This window comes from Dermacentor albipictus, chromosome 3, assembly GCF_038994185.2.
Source record: "Dermacentor albipictus isolate Rhodes 1998 colony chromosome 3, USDA_Dalb.pri_finalv2, whole genome shotgun sequence".
In the NCBI taxonomy this organism is placed as follows: domain Eukaryota; kingdom Metazoa; phylum Arthropoda; class Arachnida; order Ixodida; family Ixodidae; genus Dermacentor; species Dermacentor albipictus.
In genome coordinates this window covers 120385096-120405641 of record NC_091823.1, presented here as the reverse complement: position 1 = coordinate 120405641, position 20546 = coordinate 120385096, and the positions used below count along the sequence as shown (strand labels likewise).

The 20546-nt window shown below is 48.4% G+C and overlaps 1 protein-coding gene across 4 annotated transcripts in view; it reads left to right on the top strand.

The window, feature by feature from the left end:
* The window catches only part of LOC135919464 (phospholipid-transporting ATPase ABCA3-like), a 113181-nt gene extending 92856 nt beyond the window's left edge, over positions 1–20325 (top strand). For 3 of the 4 annotated variants that reach the window (XM_065453297.2, XM_065453296.2, XM_065453295.2), the window contains 3 exons: positions 2187–2360; positions 5749–5971; positions 20042–20325. In XM_065453297.2, the coding sequence (XP_065309369.2) occupies positions 2187–2360; positions 5749–5971; positions 20042–20278 (634 nt within the window). In that variant the 3' untranslated portion in view covers positions 20279–20325. The remainder of the gene's footprint in view (positions 1–2186; positions 2361–5748; positions 5972–20041) is intronic. The other variant, XM_065453298.2, reaches the window with a different exon arrangement.
* Positions 20326–20546: the final 221 nt, after the last annotated feature.

Sequence of the window (20546 nt, the reverse complement as noted above, 5' to 3'; positions counted from 1 at the left end):
TTATTGATGAAAATGAGGTGTAATTGCGTAGAAAAACGATCGAATCAGTCAGGGCCTCGATTTTTCCCTTTGCAGTCACGTGTCATCAGCTCAGTTCTGACCAGCACTGCGGTATGAATGCTTCTAAGAGACTAGCATTTGGAATGCCAGTGTACTTCATAGCACATTTTGGGGACGGGTGTCTCGAAGCTGTCTCTACTATAACACTTTCTGGTTAATGAGCGACTTTTTACATGCGCGGACTGCAATTCCACATGTACCCGCCGTGGTTGCTCAGTGGTTATGGTGTTGGGCTGCTGAGCACGAGGTCGCGGGATCAAATCCCGGCCACGGCGGCCGCATTTCGACGGGGGCGAAATGCAAAAATACCCGTGTACTTAGATTTAGGCGCACGTTAAAAATCCCCCGGTGGTCGAAATTTCTGGAGTCCTCCACTCCGGCGTGCCTCATAATCAAAAAGTAGTTTTGGCACGTTAAACCCCATAATAATAAGAAGAATTCCACATGAGCGAGAAGTACTTTAAGGTAAATAATAATCTAGTTATACCGCAAAGAAATGTTGATCGGCTAATGGAATAGTAGGTTTTGTTGTGCCAAGTACTCGTAGCTTATTCAAATAGTTCACTTAAGTATGCACTGTGACTTTATGAAGTGAATTCCTCCCGCATTGAAGGCAACCGACAGACGAAGCAGTCTCAGATCAGTTGTACAACTGCGGAGCCACCAAAAATTTATTTAATGGTTGCTTACGAGAATATTGGTCATTATTTTCCAACCTTTCATGAATACATTAACCGGTCGTGGGCTCAGTGGTTATGTTTGGTTGCTCAGTGGTTATGGTGTTGGGCTGCTGAGCACGGAGGTCGCGGGATCGAATCCCGGCCACGGCGGCCGCATTTCAACGGGGGCGAAATGCGAAAACAATCGTGTAGTTAGATTTAGGTGCACGTTAAAAATCGCCAGGTGGTCGAAATTTCTGGAGTCCTCCACTCCGGCGTGCCTCATAATCAGAAAGTGGTTTTGGCATGTTAAACCCCATAATAATAAGAAGAATTCCACATGAACGAGAAGTACTTTAAGGTAAATAATAATGTAGTTATACCGCAAAGAAATGTTGATCGGCTAATGGAATAGTAGGTTTTGTTGTGCCAAGTACTCGTAGCTTATTCAAATAGTCCACTTAAGTATGCGCTGTGACTTTATGAAGTGAATTCCTCCCACATTGAAGGCAACCGACAGACGAGGCAGTCTCAGATCAGTTGTACAACTGCGGAGCCAAGAAACATTTATTTAATGGTTGCTTACGAGAATATTGGTCATTATTTTCCAACCTTTTATTAATAAATTAAGCGGTCGTGGGCTGCTCAAACACGCTGAATTTCACAAAAATGCACACATTCCTACTTCGTAGTCAAGGGCAGCGAGGGCTTGGACATTTTGGTTACTTTTCGTTGAAGATAGTGTTGATATTATTGAATTTTCAAGCACAATAAGCTTCAATAAAAGGCGTCATGTTATACAAGCTGTAACATGCCACGTGTGCCTCGTTAATGCGAAAATTTTATTCCAGTGCAATTACTTTTTTCTCAGTGGTGACAACCGAGCCCTGCCCACGGGTATATATCAATGAGATCGGTCGGAGGTGAACGGTGGATAAAAAGAAAATAATGGAAACAAGCGGCAGGAATCCTTACATTTTACTGCCCTGAGCCAACAGTGTTATATTGCTTGCTCGAGTAAAATTCAAAATCTGCTTGACGATAAGTGATAAGCCGCAAATTGATCTTTACCTAGTGGAATGATTATTCAAAGAGGATACCAATATTTAGAGTAGAAAGTCATAATTCATGGAAAGAATGTCGGTTGTCTACGAGAACGTATAAAGGTGCACTTCTATAAAACTTAGTGTTAACAGTTCATTTACGCCGAGAATTAGTACTCACGCTGTTGTCTACTTACACACCCAGACACTTGGGAAGGCTGGAGTTTGTTGTTTTAAACGTCCTATTTAGTCGATTGCACATCCCACGGAGCACAGGCCTCTTCTGTATATCTACATGTAAATAACGTGCACACGTGTTTGAGTTAGTACCAGAGCACCGGTTGCTCAGATAAGGTGCTGAGTTAAACTGTACGCATACATACTCCACCCGAATCAGACTTCCATTCGTCCGCTCATCTTGCAGTGCCGGTAACCGCCGCAAGCTGTCACTGTGTGTCTCCATGATCGGCATGCCACCTCTGCTTCTTCTCGACGAGCCTTACGCCGGGGTGAGCGCCACGGCCCGCCGGCGGATTGTCAGCTGCATGGGCGACCTGCAGCGTCTTGCCAAGATCTCCATCGTTCTCACCTCGCATAAGTACGACGAGCTCTACAAACCGAACGCGGCATCACTTAAGAGCACGCGTTAGTTTGCTGTACCAAAAGCAAGAACGGTAAAAAAAAAAAAACTAACCAGCATCTTCAACCGTTGATGCAAAGCGCATCTTGTACACGATATCAGCGCGAACGGTGTCGGCAAATCTATGCTCATGTGCCGTTCTCAACCTGTACAGTTGAGCGTGACAGAGCGCCATCAAAGGCGTAGAGTGGGAATGAAATTTTACGTTTAGAGACGCGAGCATGCATGATAAACTGATGTTGAGTAACTTATATTGTCCATGGCAAGGTCGAAACCTATCTTCAACCTGCTCGTTCCTTCAGCGTGCTGTTTTTTTTTTTTAACCCACTCAGCCGGACCACTCGTTTCGTTATATCGTCCGCTCGCGTCATCTCTCGCTCGCGCTTGTTTGGTTTGCTTGGTTTAGTCTCTTTCGCACTCGTTTCGATTGTAATGGTTTGCAACTGTCTTGTAAATTACCCGCCGCGGTTGCTCAGTGGCTATGGTGTTAGGCTGCTGAGCACGAGGTCGCGGGATCGAATCCCGGCCGCGGCGGCCGCATTTCGATGGGGGCGAAATGCGAAAACACCCGTGTACTTAGATTTAGGTGCACGTTAAAGAACCCCAGGTGGTCGAAATTTCCGGAGTCCCCCACTACGGCGTGCCTCATAATCAGAAAGTGGTTTTGGCACGTAAAACCCCATAATTTTTTTTGTCCTGTAAATTTATTGTATGCGCGACTCGAATCGCGTTGTCTTTTCTAGAAGTCAAGCGGTGCCAGCGATTACACTGGAACATTTGACAAGTTGTGCGTAAAAGCCGACGCGCATGAAGCGCAGATCAGATTTTCGACGATTGCCGACTTTGCTACAAGCCTCCCTCTAATTATTTGCCTCAATATATTGCGAAATGGAAACGCGTGTAGAGCTGCGGTCAGATTTCGCATTAGGGAGTACCGTAATCATCGGTAATTTTTTTTTCCAGCAATACTCTAAACGTGTCTTAAGCATCTCAACTGCTGAGCGGTTGATACTGCCGTCTGCTTTAAATGCAAGCGCTTCTGGAAGTTTCACGTTACGCACTGGTCTCGCTGGTGAATCCCTTCGCATTCCATTAAAATGTGCTCAGTGGTCGCCGGGTTTTTGCTGCAGCATACACACGCCTAATCTAATTGCGAATATTTGATCCGCCATCCAGCTCGAGCCTGAAAGAGCAAGGCACTTCCCTTCGTGTTATCGTACAGATTTTCCCTTCTAGACCGTAAGTTATTTTTTATCATTCTTGCAAATTTCCATGGTCTTTATCGTCTCATTATTTGCATCGAATTCACTGTGTCCATTTCTCTCACTTTCTTTCTGACTACTCCTGGTTGTCTATCTACACTTTCAATTGCCCTGTACTTGGTTGCCAACTTTCTTGGTTTCTTCCCTTGTTCTGTGCACACGATTTTCAGGTACAGATAGCAGTACACTTTAGCAGCCCAGTCATTTTGATCCATGTTCCTGAGTCTGTCTTCAAAACAAATTTTGCTTGGCGCTTCTCTGCACTAGATCAACCAATAGCCCTTTGCACTGCCTCGTTTGTGGTTTTACCGTGGGCTCCCAAAGCCACCCGGTCCACTGATTTTTGGTTAACTTCAAACTCCACAGTATATCCGGTTTCAGGCACAGAATGGTATTTTCGAACGTCAGCACTGGCACCATGATGCTTTTCTAGATTCCACGCACCACTTCATATGTTATGGGTCCCCAAAGTGTCCTAGGTTTCATTATTGCTGCATTCCGCTTTCCTTTTATATTGAGAATATACTGGTGGGTGCTTGAGTAAGTCTTTTTTTCATTTTTGTATACGCCGATGTATTTATATTGCTTGACTATGGGTATGACTTGCTGTTCAATCGGCACAGCGTAGTTAATCGTTTCTTCATTAAAGATCATGATTCCCAATTTATATGTGCTAAACTTAAGGCTTAGATTTGTCGTTGCGTTAACACACATGTTACCCCCTCGCTCTAAATATCTTGCATTGTCCGCTACTAGCATTATGTCGTGCGCATACATCAGTGAGGGGACCTTCTGTTTCGACATTTGTCCATTACACGTGTATGATAAATCAAATCCTAATTAACTGTTTTACAATTGTCTATGTTAACATAAAACGTGAGCAACAATGCACACAGAGGACATCCTTGCGTCAGTCCTTGGTGAATTTCCACCGTTTAGTTACAATTTCGTCCTTTCCACACAAGATTTACTTGGTTCATTCTATGTATATCCCTCAGCAGCTCAACGAAATCGCCATCTATGCCTTCGTGCTTGAGAATATCCCATAAGAGCTCCCTCTTTGCATTGTCGTAGGCTACCTTATCTATAAATGCTATCCATAAAGCAACTGAGCTATTGAAATCTGTATGCACTGAGTTAAAACAAAAATATTATCTTCCAAGCATCTGCCGCGGGCATGAATCCAATCTGTAGTTTCCCCAGTACATCAATGGTTTGCAGCCATTCCGACCGTTGTAATTTTATTGCGTGCATTGTAATTCTATATGGCACTGATGTTACTGTAACTGACCTGCAGAGCTTGCCCTATCCTTACCATCGCTGCTTTTGTAGATGAGGTTCATCTTGCTTTCAAGCCATCCAGTAGGAATTTTCTTCGTCGTAAGCGCTTGTCCAATGGCACTAGTCAGCAGTGCTTTGCTCTTTGGACGGTCTTTGGATTATTGGTATTGGGATTTCATCAAGTCCTGCGGCGCTGTTATGAGGGACATTTTCCTCTGATTTTTTTCTGGTAAAAGTTTTCTATGGTAAACTTTGAAATGATATGGTGATTGATGGGTGCGCGGAGGTGAGCGCCAACTGGTTTTGCTTCAAAGAACCCAGCTCCCACGCAGTGGGCGCTTGCCGTTGATCGGCTGCGACCACGTGACTTCTTTTGCCATCTCAGGGAGCGCCACCGGATTTTCTACATCATGAGCCAAACAAGGCTTTCGCATTAACAAAAAAAAGGCAGTTGTTCCCGCCGAATTTCCACTGCGCAGCATGGCGTGTTTACTATTCACTGCGATATGATAGAAGACTGCAGCGCGGGAACCTACGGAGACAAAAGAGGCACACAAAGTACACAGACATAGCGCTGACTTTCAGTCATTGCTGTGACTGTGTACTTTTCATGCCTCCTTTGTCTCCGTCGGATCCCGCGCTGTAGCCTTCCGCTGTGTTCAACCAAATCTAGTTACTCTGCTCAACCTCACTCGTAAGAACCTGCATGTTTGTCAAAACATCACGGAGTTATATAATGGAGCGCTGCCTGCTTTAAGCGGCGGGGATTGTGTGGGAAAAAGCTTGTACTGCACACAACGCAGCCTGTCTGACGTGGAGTTCCTGTGCAACCGGATCGCCATTCTGGGCGAGGGCAAGCTGCAGTGCCTGGGATCGCTGGCACACCTCAAGGAGAAGTTCGGCAAAGGCTATACCATCTTGGTGAAGACGTTACCGGACCGGAAGCAGGACATTATGTACCAGCGGGACGTCAGCAAAGCAGTCACTAAGAGCTTCTCTCAAGCCGAGCTGGTGTACACCTACGAGGTGTGTGCACTGGGGGAAGGATGGGTGGCAGGTGCTCTCTGGCTAAATCTAAACCGGGGGCGCCGTAACACAAAGTGATTCCAAACTTTTCTGTTCCAATTCTACAATAAGCCCTTCGCGATAGGCCCAAAACTTGTTTAAGCCGCCCCCCCCCCCCCACTTCGCTTGTCTGTCACGCAGCATCACGAAAACCGCAATCGCTCCCCATCTGATGCAACGTGTGTACACTGATTCTGCATGATTAGACAAAAAAAATTATTTCTGATTCGACGCCTGTTCACCATTAACACTCTGCTATAGGTCAAAACATTTTGGGCTGCGCCCACTTCGCCTATATGTCGCGCAACGTCCCAAAACCGCGAAAACTGACGCGTAAAAGTGACGTGCACGTATCTTAAGATGTTAAAGGGACACTAAAGTGAAAAATTATTTCTTCTGCATCAGTAAACTACCGTTCTACAACACCAAAAACACCATTCTCACATCGATAAGACGTTAGGTGAGCCAGAAAAAGCGCAAGAACGAAATACGGGTGGCGACGCTTACTTATGTTCCCGCACCTGGGGGCTGTGACGTCTTGGATTTTGATGGCATCTTCTAGGGCCTACTAATTATATATAGCGGTACAGATTGACTACATTGTGTTCTAAAGGGACCAAATATTAAACATGGCAAGTTTCGGGAACCTTTATTCAGCCAACGCGGCGCAAATGCGAAAACATAGCTTGGAATCCCTGACGTCACGCTGACGTACCGGCGCTGGGGTTTCGGCGCGAAATTCAAATACTGATACTTGGACCTTCATTTCCTCATCTAATAATCAAGAGAGAGAGCGTAAACTTTAATTTCAAATCAGCAAGATTTGAGTCCGGCGTCTTTTAGTGGGTCTGGGCACCCGCCGCGGACGCGGTTCCGAGACCTTGTCTCGAAGCGGCTTCCTCGGCTCGCTGGACGGCCCAGAGTTGTTCTGTCAGGTCAGAGCTGAGCAGTGCGGTCATCCAGCGTGACTGGAGGCTGGCGGTGGAAGAGACGGAGGGGTCGGCACTGCCCGACTTGTTTGTTAGGTCCCGACACTCCCATAGCATGTGATTTAGTGTGGCAACCTCGCCACACGATGTGCATCTGTTTGTAGTGTACATGTCTGGATACATGGCGTGCATGAGTCTGGGGTTTCTGTAAGAGTCTGTTTGTAATTGTCTGAAGTGTACTGCTTGCGTCCTGGCTAACATAGCGTGAGGGAATGGGTATATGCGTCTTTGTAATTGGTAGTGTGCCGTGATGTCGTGAAAAGTGGTCATACGATCCTCCCATGCCCAGACGTTTGCAGTACCCCGCGGGGGCTCTTTCTCCGATGCTGCTCGGTGAGTCAGGCCTCGAGCAACGCCGTGAGCCGCTTCGTTGGGGGTGCTCATTCCAGTGTGTGCCGGGATCCACAGCAAATGCCTTCGGGTATCAATGTCGGCCTCTCCCTGGTGTATGGGATGTCGCTGGAGTATCTGATATGCCTCTTGCGAGATGCGCCCATTTGCAAAATTGCGAATTGCTGTTTGCGAGTCACAGATCACGTATGTAGCTTTGGTTTGTGTGAGGGCCAGTGCTATGGCCGCTTCCTCTGCCGCTTCGGCATGTGCCGTGTTCACGGTGACGCTCGTGAGGTGGTTGCCTCGGTGGCTAGTAACTGCTGCCACGAAACTCTTCCTGTCTCGATAGCGGGCTGCGTCGGTGAAGACCGCATCCTTGTCGTTAGAGTAACTTTTGTTCATTTGTTGTGCCCTGGCTTTACGCCTCCCCGTGTGGTGTTGGGGGTGCATGTTGCGAGGCAATGGGGGTACGTATAGTTGCTCGCGTATGGGTCTTGGAATGTCTACTTTGACGCCATGTTGCGAGTGGTATGTGATGCCGAGATTTTCAAGCACGTGTCTGCCCGGGCGGGTCTTGGATAGGCGTTCAAGTTGGGACACTTGTTGCGCCTCCACGAGTTCTTCGAGCGTATTGTGTAGGCCTAGTTCTAAGAGCTTGGTGGTGCTGACTCCAGGCGCAAGTCCCAACGCACATTTGTACGCCTTGCGTATGAGCGCGTTGAGCTTGTTTTTTTCCGCAACCGTCCAGTTGTGAAACGCTGCCGTGTACCTTATCTGGGAAATGACGAAGGCTTGGATGAGTCGGATGACGCTGCCTTCGCGCATGCCCGCGTGTTTGTTGGTGATGCGTCGAATGAGCTGCATCGTGCTGGTGGCCTTTGCCGTTATCTTGCGAAGTGCTTCGCCATTGCCACCCTTATGCTCTATCATCATTCCTAGTACCCGGATTTTCTCTACTATCGGGATGGGTAGGCCATTTGATGCCGTTAATTGGATCTTTTGCTTTTCCTGGGGGGTGTAGCATTTAGGTGGGCGCCCCTTTCTGACTGGTCTATACAGCAGCAGTTCGGATTTTTCGGCCGAGCAGGCGAGTCCCGTGCCCACGAGGTAGTTTTCTACGCATTGGATGGCCTGTTGTAAACGTTGCTCGATCGCTCCGTCGCTGCCCGTTGTCGTCCAGATCGTAATATCATCCGCGTATAGCGTGTGATGCAGTCCTTCGATTTGAAACAGTTGGTCGGGCAACCCCAGCAGGACGAGGTTGAAGAGCATTGGCGAGATCACCGAGCCTTGCGGGGTGCCCGAGCTGCCGATGTTGATTTGCTCTGACTGTAGTTGCCCCACTCGCATGCGAGCGGTTCTTCCCGTGAGGAAGTCTCGGACGTAGTTGTATGTGCGCAGGCCGAGATTTAGATTGTCTATTTGTCGCAATATGGCATCGTGGCGAACGTTATCGAAGGCCCTCTTCAGGTCCAGCCCGAGGATGGCTTTCGTCGAACGCCCCGGATTGTCTATGATTTGGTGTTTTAGTTGCAGAAGGGCGTCTTGCGTGGAGAGATGTCTTCTGAACCCAATCATGGTGTGTGGAAATAAGTCGTTGTCCTCGAGGTAATCCGTGAGTCTATTGAGAAACGCGTGCTCCATTAACTTGCCCACGCATGACGTGAGGGAGATGGGGCGCAGGTTTTCCAGCTGTAATTTCTTTCCGGGTTTCGGTATCAGTGTGATATTTGCTTCTTTCCATTGTCGGGGTAGCTTGCCGTGCGCCCAGCACTCATTAATGTATTTTGTTAGTTTCTCGATCGATCCGTAATCGAGATTGCGTAGTGCCCGATTGGGTATTCGATCGGGGCCAGGGGCCGACTTGGTGTTCAGCTTTACGAGGGCCGCCTGGATTTCGGCTACGGAGAATTCCTCGTCTAGGGTGGCGTTGCTTTCTCCTGAGTAGTCTGGATATATTTGCTATTTTTTTTAAATTTTAATATTTTAATATTTAATATTTTTATTTAATATTTTTAATAATTTTTTAATATTTACTATTTTTTTTTAAATGACTGCCTGCAGTGTTCCCAAACAATGCTCTATTAGTCTAAACTGATTCATTGTTTCGCTTTAGTGTCCCTTTAAGGTGAATTAATATGCTGAACAAAACTGAATTCTTTTCTGAATAGCCGAAGGCTGCCCCGTTTCGAAAGGAATAGAAGATGGCTGCCGCCGATCAGTCAGGCACTGGCTACTCGCACTTGCCGGGGAGCATAGGTTTATTCGGTATAATAAAGCTTCTTGAGTGTCCGTATAACTTTATCGAGCCCTTTCGGCACGCCTACGACGACGCTCTGCCAACTCTTCTTTGCTGAGGATACATTTTAGCGGATGTCTTAACATTCCGTTGCATGCCGCCGTGATTTTCGACCAGCCACCGCAAGCTAAGTAAGGGAAAGCGGACCAATCGCAGACGCCGGCACTACCCTCTACATTCGGCTATCCATCTTCACTGGATCGGCCCCACCCATTCCCTCGCCACTTCAGCGTGCTCCTCGCATTTTGTCACCTAATTAAGCAGCAAAAACCGCTCAATGTCGGCAAAGTTTTCGTTTTCAAAGCAAACGAAAGTGACCTCCCATAAACGAAGAGAGCGTTTGATTCGGCTGTTCAGGCAACGGTGCGGGTCACCGCCCATACTTGCGTCAGCGGTTGACTAAATTTGACGTCCGGAGAATGGAACAAAAAACATATTGGAACAGTTTTACGTTATATAGCCTCACAGGGGTTGTATCGCGAACTGCACTGTGAGGTTCAGCGGGCGTAATCAAGTAAATGTAAATAATAATACAGGAAGTTTTTCTTAGCTGCACGAAATTTTTAAGATTAGAATAAAAACACAAATCACGGTAACGTTATGTTTACCATGTCAGTGTAACGATAGGCAGCCTCTTCATACAGAGCAATTTCCGCAATTACGTGCCTAATTAGCGAAGTTGCAGTAATTCCACTTCGAATTATCAACAAAAGGTGGCTACAGCGAATGAGTACTTTGGAGCCCATGCTCGACACTTCATATCCCAACGATTAAATTTTGAATGGCGGATTTCATGTAGGAGCTGCGAGAACAATTAGTCCCCCTTGAAACCAAAACTGGCTGGAAAGGGTGTCGTCGTCGTCACACCCTCCCCCCCCCCCCCCCCCCGCCTCTCGTCACGTCCCCGAGGTCACCGGCGGTCCGGCCCTTATCTCCTCGCTGTCTGCAGCGTTGGCCTCAGGCTTCAATGCCGGCGGGCCGCCAAATTTATTTCGTCATTCCTCTGGGCCCCTGAAACGGCATTTCGTCGGTGGAAGGGGACACATGGCGCCCAACGGAGTAACGTAAATTTGACGGACTGCCGGCATTGAAGCGCTTGGCCGACACTGCACACAGCAAGGAGATAACGCAAGCTACTCATGGGTGGGACTGGTGGCGACCTCGGAGACCTGACGAAAAGTGGGGAGGGGGTCAACGACGACATAGACGTTATTTTTCCAGCCAGTTTCCGTTTCAAGGAGCCTGCCAAGGGGGACTAATTGTTCGGGTAGCTCCCACATGAAATCCGCTATTCAAAATTTAATCGTTGGGATAGGTAGTGTGGAGGACGGGCCCTAAAGTACTAATTTGCTGCAGCCGTCCGTTGTTGATAATTAGAAAGTTAATTACCGTAACTCGGTGATTATGCACGTAGGTTCGACAATTTCTCTGTATCTAGAGGCCGCCAATCTGTACAATTGAATGGTAAAAATAACATTACCATGATTTATATTTTTGTAAATTAAAAAAAATTGGTGCAGCTAAGAAAAAAGAGAACACCCTGTATACCGCCAGTTATTTCGGGCTACGTAACCGTTTTGAAATGTGTAAACACGGAATTAGACTTCATTGATGATTCGCTTCAACTTTCCGATTTAAACATATGTGCCGTAAGGTATATACTGGAAACAATTAATCTAAATAGTTTATTTTAAGAGAAGATTGTGTTGTTTTTTCGTGAAAATGACGTCCGAACGGGTAGCTACTGTATATGTAGCGACGTTGCTGGGGTAAATACTGTAGGCTTTAAAGAAAAAAAATGCGCCCGAAACAAAAGAGTGCACTGTATATAGGAAACATAGAGGGATATGAGAGCACTCCGTACCAATATTTTAGTTTTGTCGCCATATACCAACCCTGCGGGACAGCTGTTTGATGACTGCTTGATGCATCGGTAAAAAAAAAAAAAAAGGAAGACGTTTAAGTTTCGCCTTTAAGAGTGAAATGCGATAGCATTCAAAGACTCCTTACTACTTTTCATGCTTCCCGGTAGCTGGAGCCTATGTGACCGTAACGTTTACCGGGAAAGGCTGGCGGCGAACGCTGTGCAGGAAGACAAGCTTTTTTTTTTAGAAACGCGACCTTTTGTATGGCTCGATCTCCTGTTATTGTTTCGCACTTTTAATATTTCGGTCTGAGAAGAGCGAATATGAAGGATATGGTGTTTTTTTAAAATTAGATTTATGTGTGGGCTGCCGTTCTCAGAATTCCGAGGAATAACTTTGTGAAGAATGAAAGACAATGAATGCGCAGCTTTGGTGGTAGAAGAGCGGTTGCGTATGCGTGGTTCGGAATTTAGTTCGAAATTCTTTTCGTGGAAGCGATGTCCGACGCCGACACCAGATTTTCTCCGACACGGGGCCCTTCACGCTATCGCGTTAATATGAAGAAGAAATCGCCGATGGGATACGACTGAAATAAAAATTCTGTAGGAACGACCATGTGCTGAATTCCCATATATTTAATGTTTTGGTAGTGACTACAGTGACGGGGCCCGGCACTTTAACATTTGTACTACAGTGACGGGGCCCGGCACTTTAACATTTGTACTACAGTGACGGGGCCCGGTAATTTAACATATGCACTACAGTGACGGTGCCCGGCACTTTAACATATGCACTACAGTGACGGGGCCCGGTACTTTAACCTCAGCCCTGCAGTCAACACTGTAGCGACGTCAATGGTCGCACTTCTTTCAAACATTCTATGCAAACAACTTCGAGCACTTCACGGCAGGCAGTGAACTTTATTAAGGTCCTGAGGAGCGACTCCGAAACCCCCTGAGGGGGCCGCCGCGAGCCGTTCCGACGTCGGGAGGGGCAGGCCGTGCCTGACCGCCTCCTCCCACTCTTCTTCCGTGGTAAGATGACCGTGGTTCCGTAACGAGGGACACCGCCAGAGCATGTGTTCTAAAGTTCAGAATGGATCTCCGCAATCCGGACACCTGCCTCGCACGGACGCGGCGTTAGGTTGCCCCTGTGATCCACCACGGCCGCCGCGAACCGGTCGGACGAACCGTATTGGGCGACGTCGACGAACGCGACCGATCGTGGATCGTCGGCGACGGATCCGAGAAGTGCGGCCGCTCGGGCCCGGCGTGCCTACATTGCGTTGCGGGTGCACGTTGCGCGGGAACGGCGAGACCGTGACGGCCTCCCGCGACCACGCGTCGAGCACGCACCGCCTTTCCCTGACGGGTTAAAGTCCAGCGCCTCCAGGATCCGCCTCCCCGCAGGCGAGGAAGCGAGCCTGACAACCTGGACTAACTTCTGTGACCCAACCTCATCGAAGGTGTTGTGGACCCCCAGCTGCATGAGCTTCTCGATGCTGGCGCCTATGGGGATGCCAAGCACTTCACGGTGTAGGGGTTGAGACGACGGACTTCGGGATGAAGACCACAAACTTGGGAGGGATTTATTCTCTACATTCTATACAGGGAGGTGAGCGTCAATTAACAGTCGTACAGACATTACGGGCCGGCAGCAACTCGGACGCTGCGGCCCGCGGCAAGAAGTTCGAGAGAGGTGAATCAGGGAATCAGGGCATGTCCCAGAATGCTCAGGTCTCTCTGGAAGGCTTCTTATAAACCCTTCGAGCACTGCAAGTCACGTCATGTTTGACCAATGGGAGAGTCCACTCCGATGACGCCACTTTCAGCCAATGGTAGGTGCCCGTGTCGTGGTGTCACACCTGGCGGCTTGCTGCGGTCTTGCATCGCAGACTGGCAATGCACTTCGAACAAAGAGAAGGGGAGGGCTGCACCTGCTTCATTGTCGGATGCCCACCTGCTAATCCCGGCGGCGCACGAACTTGTTGGCAGGTAAACTCGTTGCCTTAAACTTGTCTGCTCGGCCGCTTCTCTGGAATGCGCTTTCCTGCTTCTGCATTCCTCAATTAGCTGTGCTGCAACCCGACGTGGTCTGGGGAACTCGAAGTAATCGCAGGAACCAGCTCCATATCTAACAGCTCGTCCTCGCCCCGGTTGTTCTGAATGGCCGGTGAAGTCAATTCGCTGGCCATGAGGAACGCTGAAAGAAGCTGCAGGGTACTGGGGTCGAGCCACGTTTGACGAACCTCGGGATCCTGGGCCCTGGAGAACAAACGTCAAACAAACAAAACAGCACAGCGCTGCACCACGCGTAAGCGCAGGCTCTTCACCCCTGACTCGCCAGACTATTACTGAGTCAAAATCAACCCTGATCTTTTAGTTCCCCAATTTTAACAACAGTTCCAACCACCCTTCCAAACAGCTATCCATTTCTCCTCGATTGCCGACAAGACCAGAGTACTATTGTTGTTGCAAAACAAAAGGGTCGCTGACGATGCAAACAACAAATGAAAACAGCCGAACATAATTTAAGTGGCCTAACTACACGAACAGCATGTTTCCAATCTATCGCAGTGGCGTACTTATTGCACGTAATAGTGCCACTGAACAATCTGGTCAACCTCACAAGTACGTAATCACAAGCGCACTAGCCTTGTGGTCACTAAACAAAACGCGTACTTGCGTTGTAGGCAAACTTTTCATTCACGCTTACTCACGTTTCTTTCCTGAAAGTCCTACAGGACACGTGACGTAAACGAACAATTAAACTCGCGGGACTTACACACTCCGCAGAACTCTTAAAATGATGCGTCTTCTACTAACTCTTTCCACGCACGTTCACTAAAGAAGTCAGAATACACGGCTGCCCTCACACACACACTAGCAACCCAGTCATAAAGTCTGCTTCCTTCCGTCCACACAGGACACGCGCTAATAGAACTAAGAACGCTTCTCAATGCAAATGATGCACTCAATGAAAATCTACGCGCTTAACCTTACAAAATTCAAAAACGCTTAAAAAGAAAGAAGGTTAAATAACACACGCGCTTTACCATAGGCCTTTCGATGATAACCTTGACCTTCAGGTTACTCACACAAAAAAAAAAAAGCCTATCTACTTATTAATGAACATCTCGCGAGACTACATGTTTACATAAAACGCATCTTTCAAATCTCGGAGCTTTCTCAAACGAAAACACAAAGCTCAAACCTTACACATTGAAAGAAATTCAAGTCTCAATTCGCGAAAACTTTCTGATGCTCAAAAATAAAACAAAGTAACATTTCACTTATACGGAAGCTCTCTTGGCTTCCCGTTCCCGATTGCTTACGACTGACTCATACTTTGAGTCGAACCCGTGGTGGGCGTTGTCTGAAAGCTACTCTGGCTGCCGAGAGACAACAAAAGGGATGATTCACTGTCAGCTCCCCCAAGACGTTACGGTCTACTGCCAATTTGCGTCCCCGCGCCCCGCTTTCAACAGGACCTCGACTGACCGCGTCGCTACTCCCCACCTGGTCTCGTCCTGCCACCTTGCGTTTCTTCGAACTGCACGCTGAGCTATGAAAAGAACTACGGAACGACGAGGAGATTAACTGCCCCGTGCCCTTTGTCCGCGTCCGCGCAGAACATTCTTCACGGTCCCCCTTTGACCGGTGGCTCGACCATTTTGGATGCGTCAACATCGTCCTAGACGACCGCACCTTCTTCCTCGCGCCCTGCCCTTTTGGGTTTCTCGCCATCTTTGGCGGCGCTACATTAATTACCGACTTTCGGTCTTTAACGCGCTTCTTTTTACGGCGCTTTCTCTTCGCACTCACTTTCATGTCGCCTCGTGCTTCGTGCTGGCCGGTACACATTTCTTCGGCCCGGATCGGTCTCTTACCCGCACAGTCTGAGTGATTCTCACTTAAATCAACACTCGCTCTGCCTCGACTGGCGGACAGCTCAACCGACTCTGGCACAATGCAGCAGGCTTTACTCGAGTAAGACAACTCGCACTCTTGCGAACTGCCCTCTGCTACATTGCCCAGCTCACGCTGTGCATCGGCACACAGCCCGTCGGTATCGATCGCTGTCTCACGCGCACAGTCCGAATGATTACCAACTGAATCATCCCTCTCTAGGCTATCTAGACTGGCGGAGAGCCGCACCGATCCCTGGACAATGCAGTTGTTCTCTCGTGAGCTACGGAGCTCGCCACCCCGAGAGCTATTCTCAACTGCATCGTCCAGCTCGCACTTCACTTCTACACGCAGATCTGGCTCTACATGGGTGCTCGCGTCTGTCGCGTCAACAGTACCCTTTTCCTCGCTAGCAACCTCGCTAACCTTACCAGCGACGCACACACGCGGTAACTGTGCCAATTTGTTCGCAGCTGGCCTAGCTGTCTCCACAGTCATCTGTTGGCACAGCACCTCGTCGCTCTCCTTGCGGCCTTTAACGGCCTCTGTTGCCACTAAGGCATCGTTAGCAGCTAGCTTTTTCCCTTCACTTATCAATCGGCAGCCAATCTCACAGGCACTAATCTTTTCCTCGGCTTTTGGCGAAAATCCGCTATACACTTCCTCATTCTTTCGCTCTGTACTACCTACAGACTTCTCAGACAGCCGTTGTCTCTGTGCCAATAACTGATCACAATGCTGTATCTCTTTGATAAGTGCTGCCTTCTCTCTCTCATACTTTTGCTCACGCTCAAGCTTACGTTGCTGATACTCCCGTTCGCGTTCATTCTCACGTACGTGACGCTGACACCTCAGAGTAAGTTCTTGAAGCTCCTGCTTCCGTTCATTCTCGCGTTCTTCACGCTTAAGCTCACTCCTAAGTTCACGACGCGCTCGCAAACGTACACGACGCTCTCGCTCCCGTGGCTCCTGTATCACTTCCCAAGCAAGCTCAATGCTTTTGCCATCATTGCCACTATCTTCAATCGCCTTTATGATAGCTGGCGTTTCCATCCGTTCGTCCGCCTCAACTCCCAAATCGTCGCACACCAACAACAAGTCCAACCTCGTCAACCTTCTAAGATCCATGGCAGCTGCCCCGACAGGTGGTTAAAACTGTTTTCCTTAATTAATTTGTGCAAACACACAATGCAACAAACTCCCGATTCCCAGAACTATCAAAATTGAACACACAACCTTTGAGTCTGGCGAATCATAAGGAAAAAAACCACGCGCTCACTTACGGTTACAGCACCCTGCCATCCGGTTCATTCGTCCGCTGTTGCCGGTTCCTCCGGACTCCCTGGGTCGAAGGCTCGCTCCTTCTTCGCTACTCCCAGTTTCTTCGGACCTCTTTCGACGAAGGCTCTCTCTTCGTCGCTCTTCCCGGTTCCTTAGGATCTCTCTTGACGAAGGTTTATCCGTAGCGCTGCCACCAGCTGATGTATTCGGAGGCGATCCTACCGCTGCCAACCAGATGTAGGGGTTGGGGGACGGGACGTCGGGATGGAAACCAAAACTTGGGAGGGATTTATTCTACATTATGTACAAGGAGATGAGAGTCAAGTAACATTCGTACAGACATTACGGGCCGGCAGCAACTCGGACGCTGCGGCCCGCGGCAAGAAGTTCGAGAGAGGTGAATCAGGGAATCAGGGCATGTCCCAGAATGCTCAGGTCTCTCTGGAAGGCTTCTTATAAACCCTTCGAGCACTGCAAGTCACGTCATGTTTGACCAATGGGAGAGTCCACTCCGATGACGCCACTTTCAGCCAATGGTAGGCGCCCGTGTCGTGGTGTCACACCTGGCGGCTTGCTGCGGTCTTGCATCGCAGACTGGCAATGCACTTCGAACAAAGAGAAGGGGAGGGCTGCACCTGCTTCATTGTCGGATGCCCACCTGCTAATCCCGGCGGCGCACGAACTTGTTGGCAGGTAAACTCGTTGCCTTAAACTTGTCTGCTCGGCCGCTTCTCTGGAATGCGCTTTCCTGCTTCTGCATTCCTCAATTAGCTGTGCTGCAACCCGACGTGGTCTGGGGAACTCGAAGTAATCGCAGGAACCAGCTCCATATCTAACAACGGACCGCGGTATTTTATTCCAGTACTGTCCACAACACCACGTGAATTTCACGATGTCAGCAACTTCCGTGCAGTAATGGAATACATTGATTGCACACATACGGATCGAACGACCGCAATGGGTACTTGTCCACGAATGTATAATCTTTTGCGTATGCACAACACCTATGACGATTATAATAAAGAAAGAAAGTTCACTCTAATGGAAGGGGAACGGTAAACACGTTAAAAAAGGCACGGCACATGTTCCTGCTTGTGTAGCACCAGATAATGAATATTCTACTGAATTTAGAAAAATAAGCAGCGGGTAATTGCTCGCTTAGAAGACCGATAAACATGCAGTTCGATTAAATTTGAGAAATAATGATATTGAAGCTTCCAAGACTTTAGAAGAAAAGAAAAAGAAAATTAAGACTGAATCATCGCGACGGAACATATCACAAGTCGCTATAGGCGTCGAAGACCCTAGCTATAACGAAATTATTTTTGAAGAGTTCCGATAGTGTCCATGCAACAATGGTTGCTTGCGTACTGTCAAATGCTCATATGCTGCGGCATAAAGCTCACGGCTCGGTGCGAAAACGTGCTCGGAGCGAAAGCGAAACATTGCGCGAGGACATGCATGCAGACGCGAAGTCGGTCACCGCGAACCCGTGCGATCGCTGCATTGCAGCTTCATTCTGTTATGCTACATTTAGTTACACAGACAGCTATCCCACTATAAGAACATATTTCACATAGTTTTCTCAGCGATTGCTTACGTTTCACGCAAACCGGTTCGGTGGAATCGATTGCGGCGACCGCTCGCAGTGTCCCAGCTTACTGTATGTAGTAGGCAAAGAGATAGCGTTTGTAAACCATGGTTAGAGTTATGCATGGTAGGGACGCGCCTGCCACTTATAATGAACTTCTTAAACACTTCTATCTCTCGTGGCGACGATACCCTCCTCCTCACCCCAAGCTCACTAGGCCTCAGGCACTGACATTCAGACTGTTGCAGACAGAAACCTATCCCAACCTGTTCACGTTACATGCGATATATCCGGAGATTTACACTGATGACGCGTGCCCTGCTTGCGGGGATAGATCAACACTTTCGCACATGCTCTGGGGATGTATCTCTATAGCAAGCCCTGACCGCAGCTCAGCTAGGAGGGAGGCGGCCCTCCGCAACCCACTCCTGGCTGAGCAACGTTGGGCTGTCCAGCAGGCCCACGATGCGGCTGGCAGGCTAGGCCTGTCGGTCCCGTCGTGGGAGCGGCCCGCGACGTGCTAATATGCGTTCTGCAGGACTGTAAAATAAAAGTTAATCAATCAATCAATCAATCAATCAATGTAAACCATTCTGTGCTTTCTGTTTGTCCAGCATGATTATGTTAAAGGTAAAATACTGCCATTTCGAGAGTACTTGCAAAATTGTTCAGGAGGGCTGCCGCGTAGTATGTTTATTTAACCTTTATTTAACGCCGACGCATGTGAGGCGCTTCCGACAGATGGCGACTCTGTAAGTCGTCCTCGCCCCCAATACCGACATCTTTATAGTGACGGCCCCGTAGGTGTAATGTTGTTAAAGCGACGGGCCCCGTCACCGTAGTGTGGATGTTAAAGTACCGGGCCCCGTCACTGTAGTGCAGATGTTAAAGTACCGGGCCCCGTCACTGTAGTGCAGATGTTAAAGTGCCGGGCCCCGTCACTGTAGTCACTACCTAATGTTTTAGCCCCACTCACGTATTCACAATGAAAGAGGTGCTGACACGGGAACATCTGTTTCATTTTTATTCATACGGACAACTGAGCCTATAGGACTTCGAGATTCGAATTGCTCTGCATCACTTTCTAAGGCTTTGCCCTGTTGAGTTTATTCGCATCCTCAAGAATGGTATCGTACATACTTCGGGAGTTCTGTCATGACAGCAATCTGTTTTGCAATTTTTTACGAGTCTTAATTCATCGCTTTGGGCGATATTGAACGACCTAGCCACGACACCTTAACGTATCGGGGTACAGTATAGTCGAATATGAACCCGTTTCACTCGAGCCCAGAGCCCTGTCCTCGGCGTTTTGTTTTTGAGGCTAGCCTTCTAAACTCATCTCAAGTGATCTCACTTGAAGCGAATGAGTTTGCAGCGATTGCTCTTCAGGAACACGCCATTCCGAACTCTCGTGGCACCTGTGACATGTGTAATAAATTTCGCCTCGCAGAAGTGGTTTGCAGAAAAAAACGCCATTGTACCTTGCACTGATGAGCGTTCAATCAGGCACAATTATATCGTGGTTTCGGCACACGATATCCTAGGATTTAATTTTATTGGTAGCAGTTTGTTGAATGGTCTTCTAGGTTTTTCTTCGTACGTGATCAACAATGCACACAGTGAACATTGGGATTAAGTCATTTAGATACAAAGGGCGACAAGTGCTCGAACGTGCTTAGCTATGAACCATTCCTTTATTACGCCTATTCGCGGCGAGTCTACAACAGCCACACTTGGCATCTGTTGCTGCCGTCGAATTTTTCAGGGTGTGCTGGAGTTCCGCATGTCCCGTGTGGAAATCCCTTGGAGCGAGATGTTCGCCCGCATGGCGCGCATCAAGAAGCGCTTCAAGCTCCAGGACTTCTACATCTCGGACACGTCACTGGAGCAACTCTTCCTCAGCGTGATTCGCAAGGAGGCCAGTGAGGCGGCGGCCGCCGCAGCAGCCGAACAGCAAGCTCCAGTGGTGGGACACACCATGGCAGCGACATTGGGCATCTAGCGCGCTATTAGTAGCGCGTAATTCGTACCGCCAATAAATCCACACGGTGTGCTCATTCATTCATTCATTCATTCATTCATTCATTCATTCATTCATTCATTCATTCATTGGTATGCAACATATGAAACATACTCATTTGTATACAACAAAGTAGTACACTACGTTGGTTGGAGCCATTACCACTCCACGCACGTACGACAATGGCTATGTGGCCACGGCCATACTCGAACGTCGGTGACAAAACGTCTCAAAAATCACGCTTTTTCTG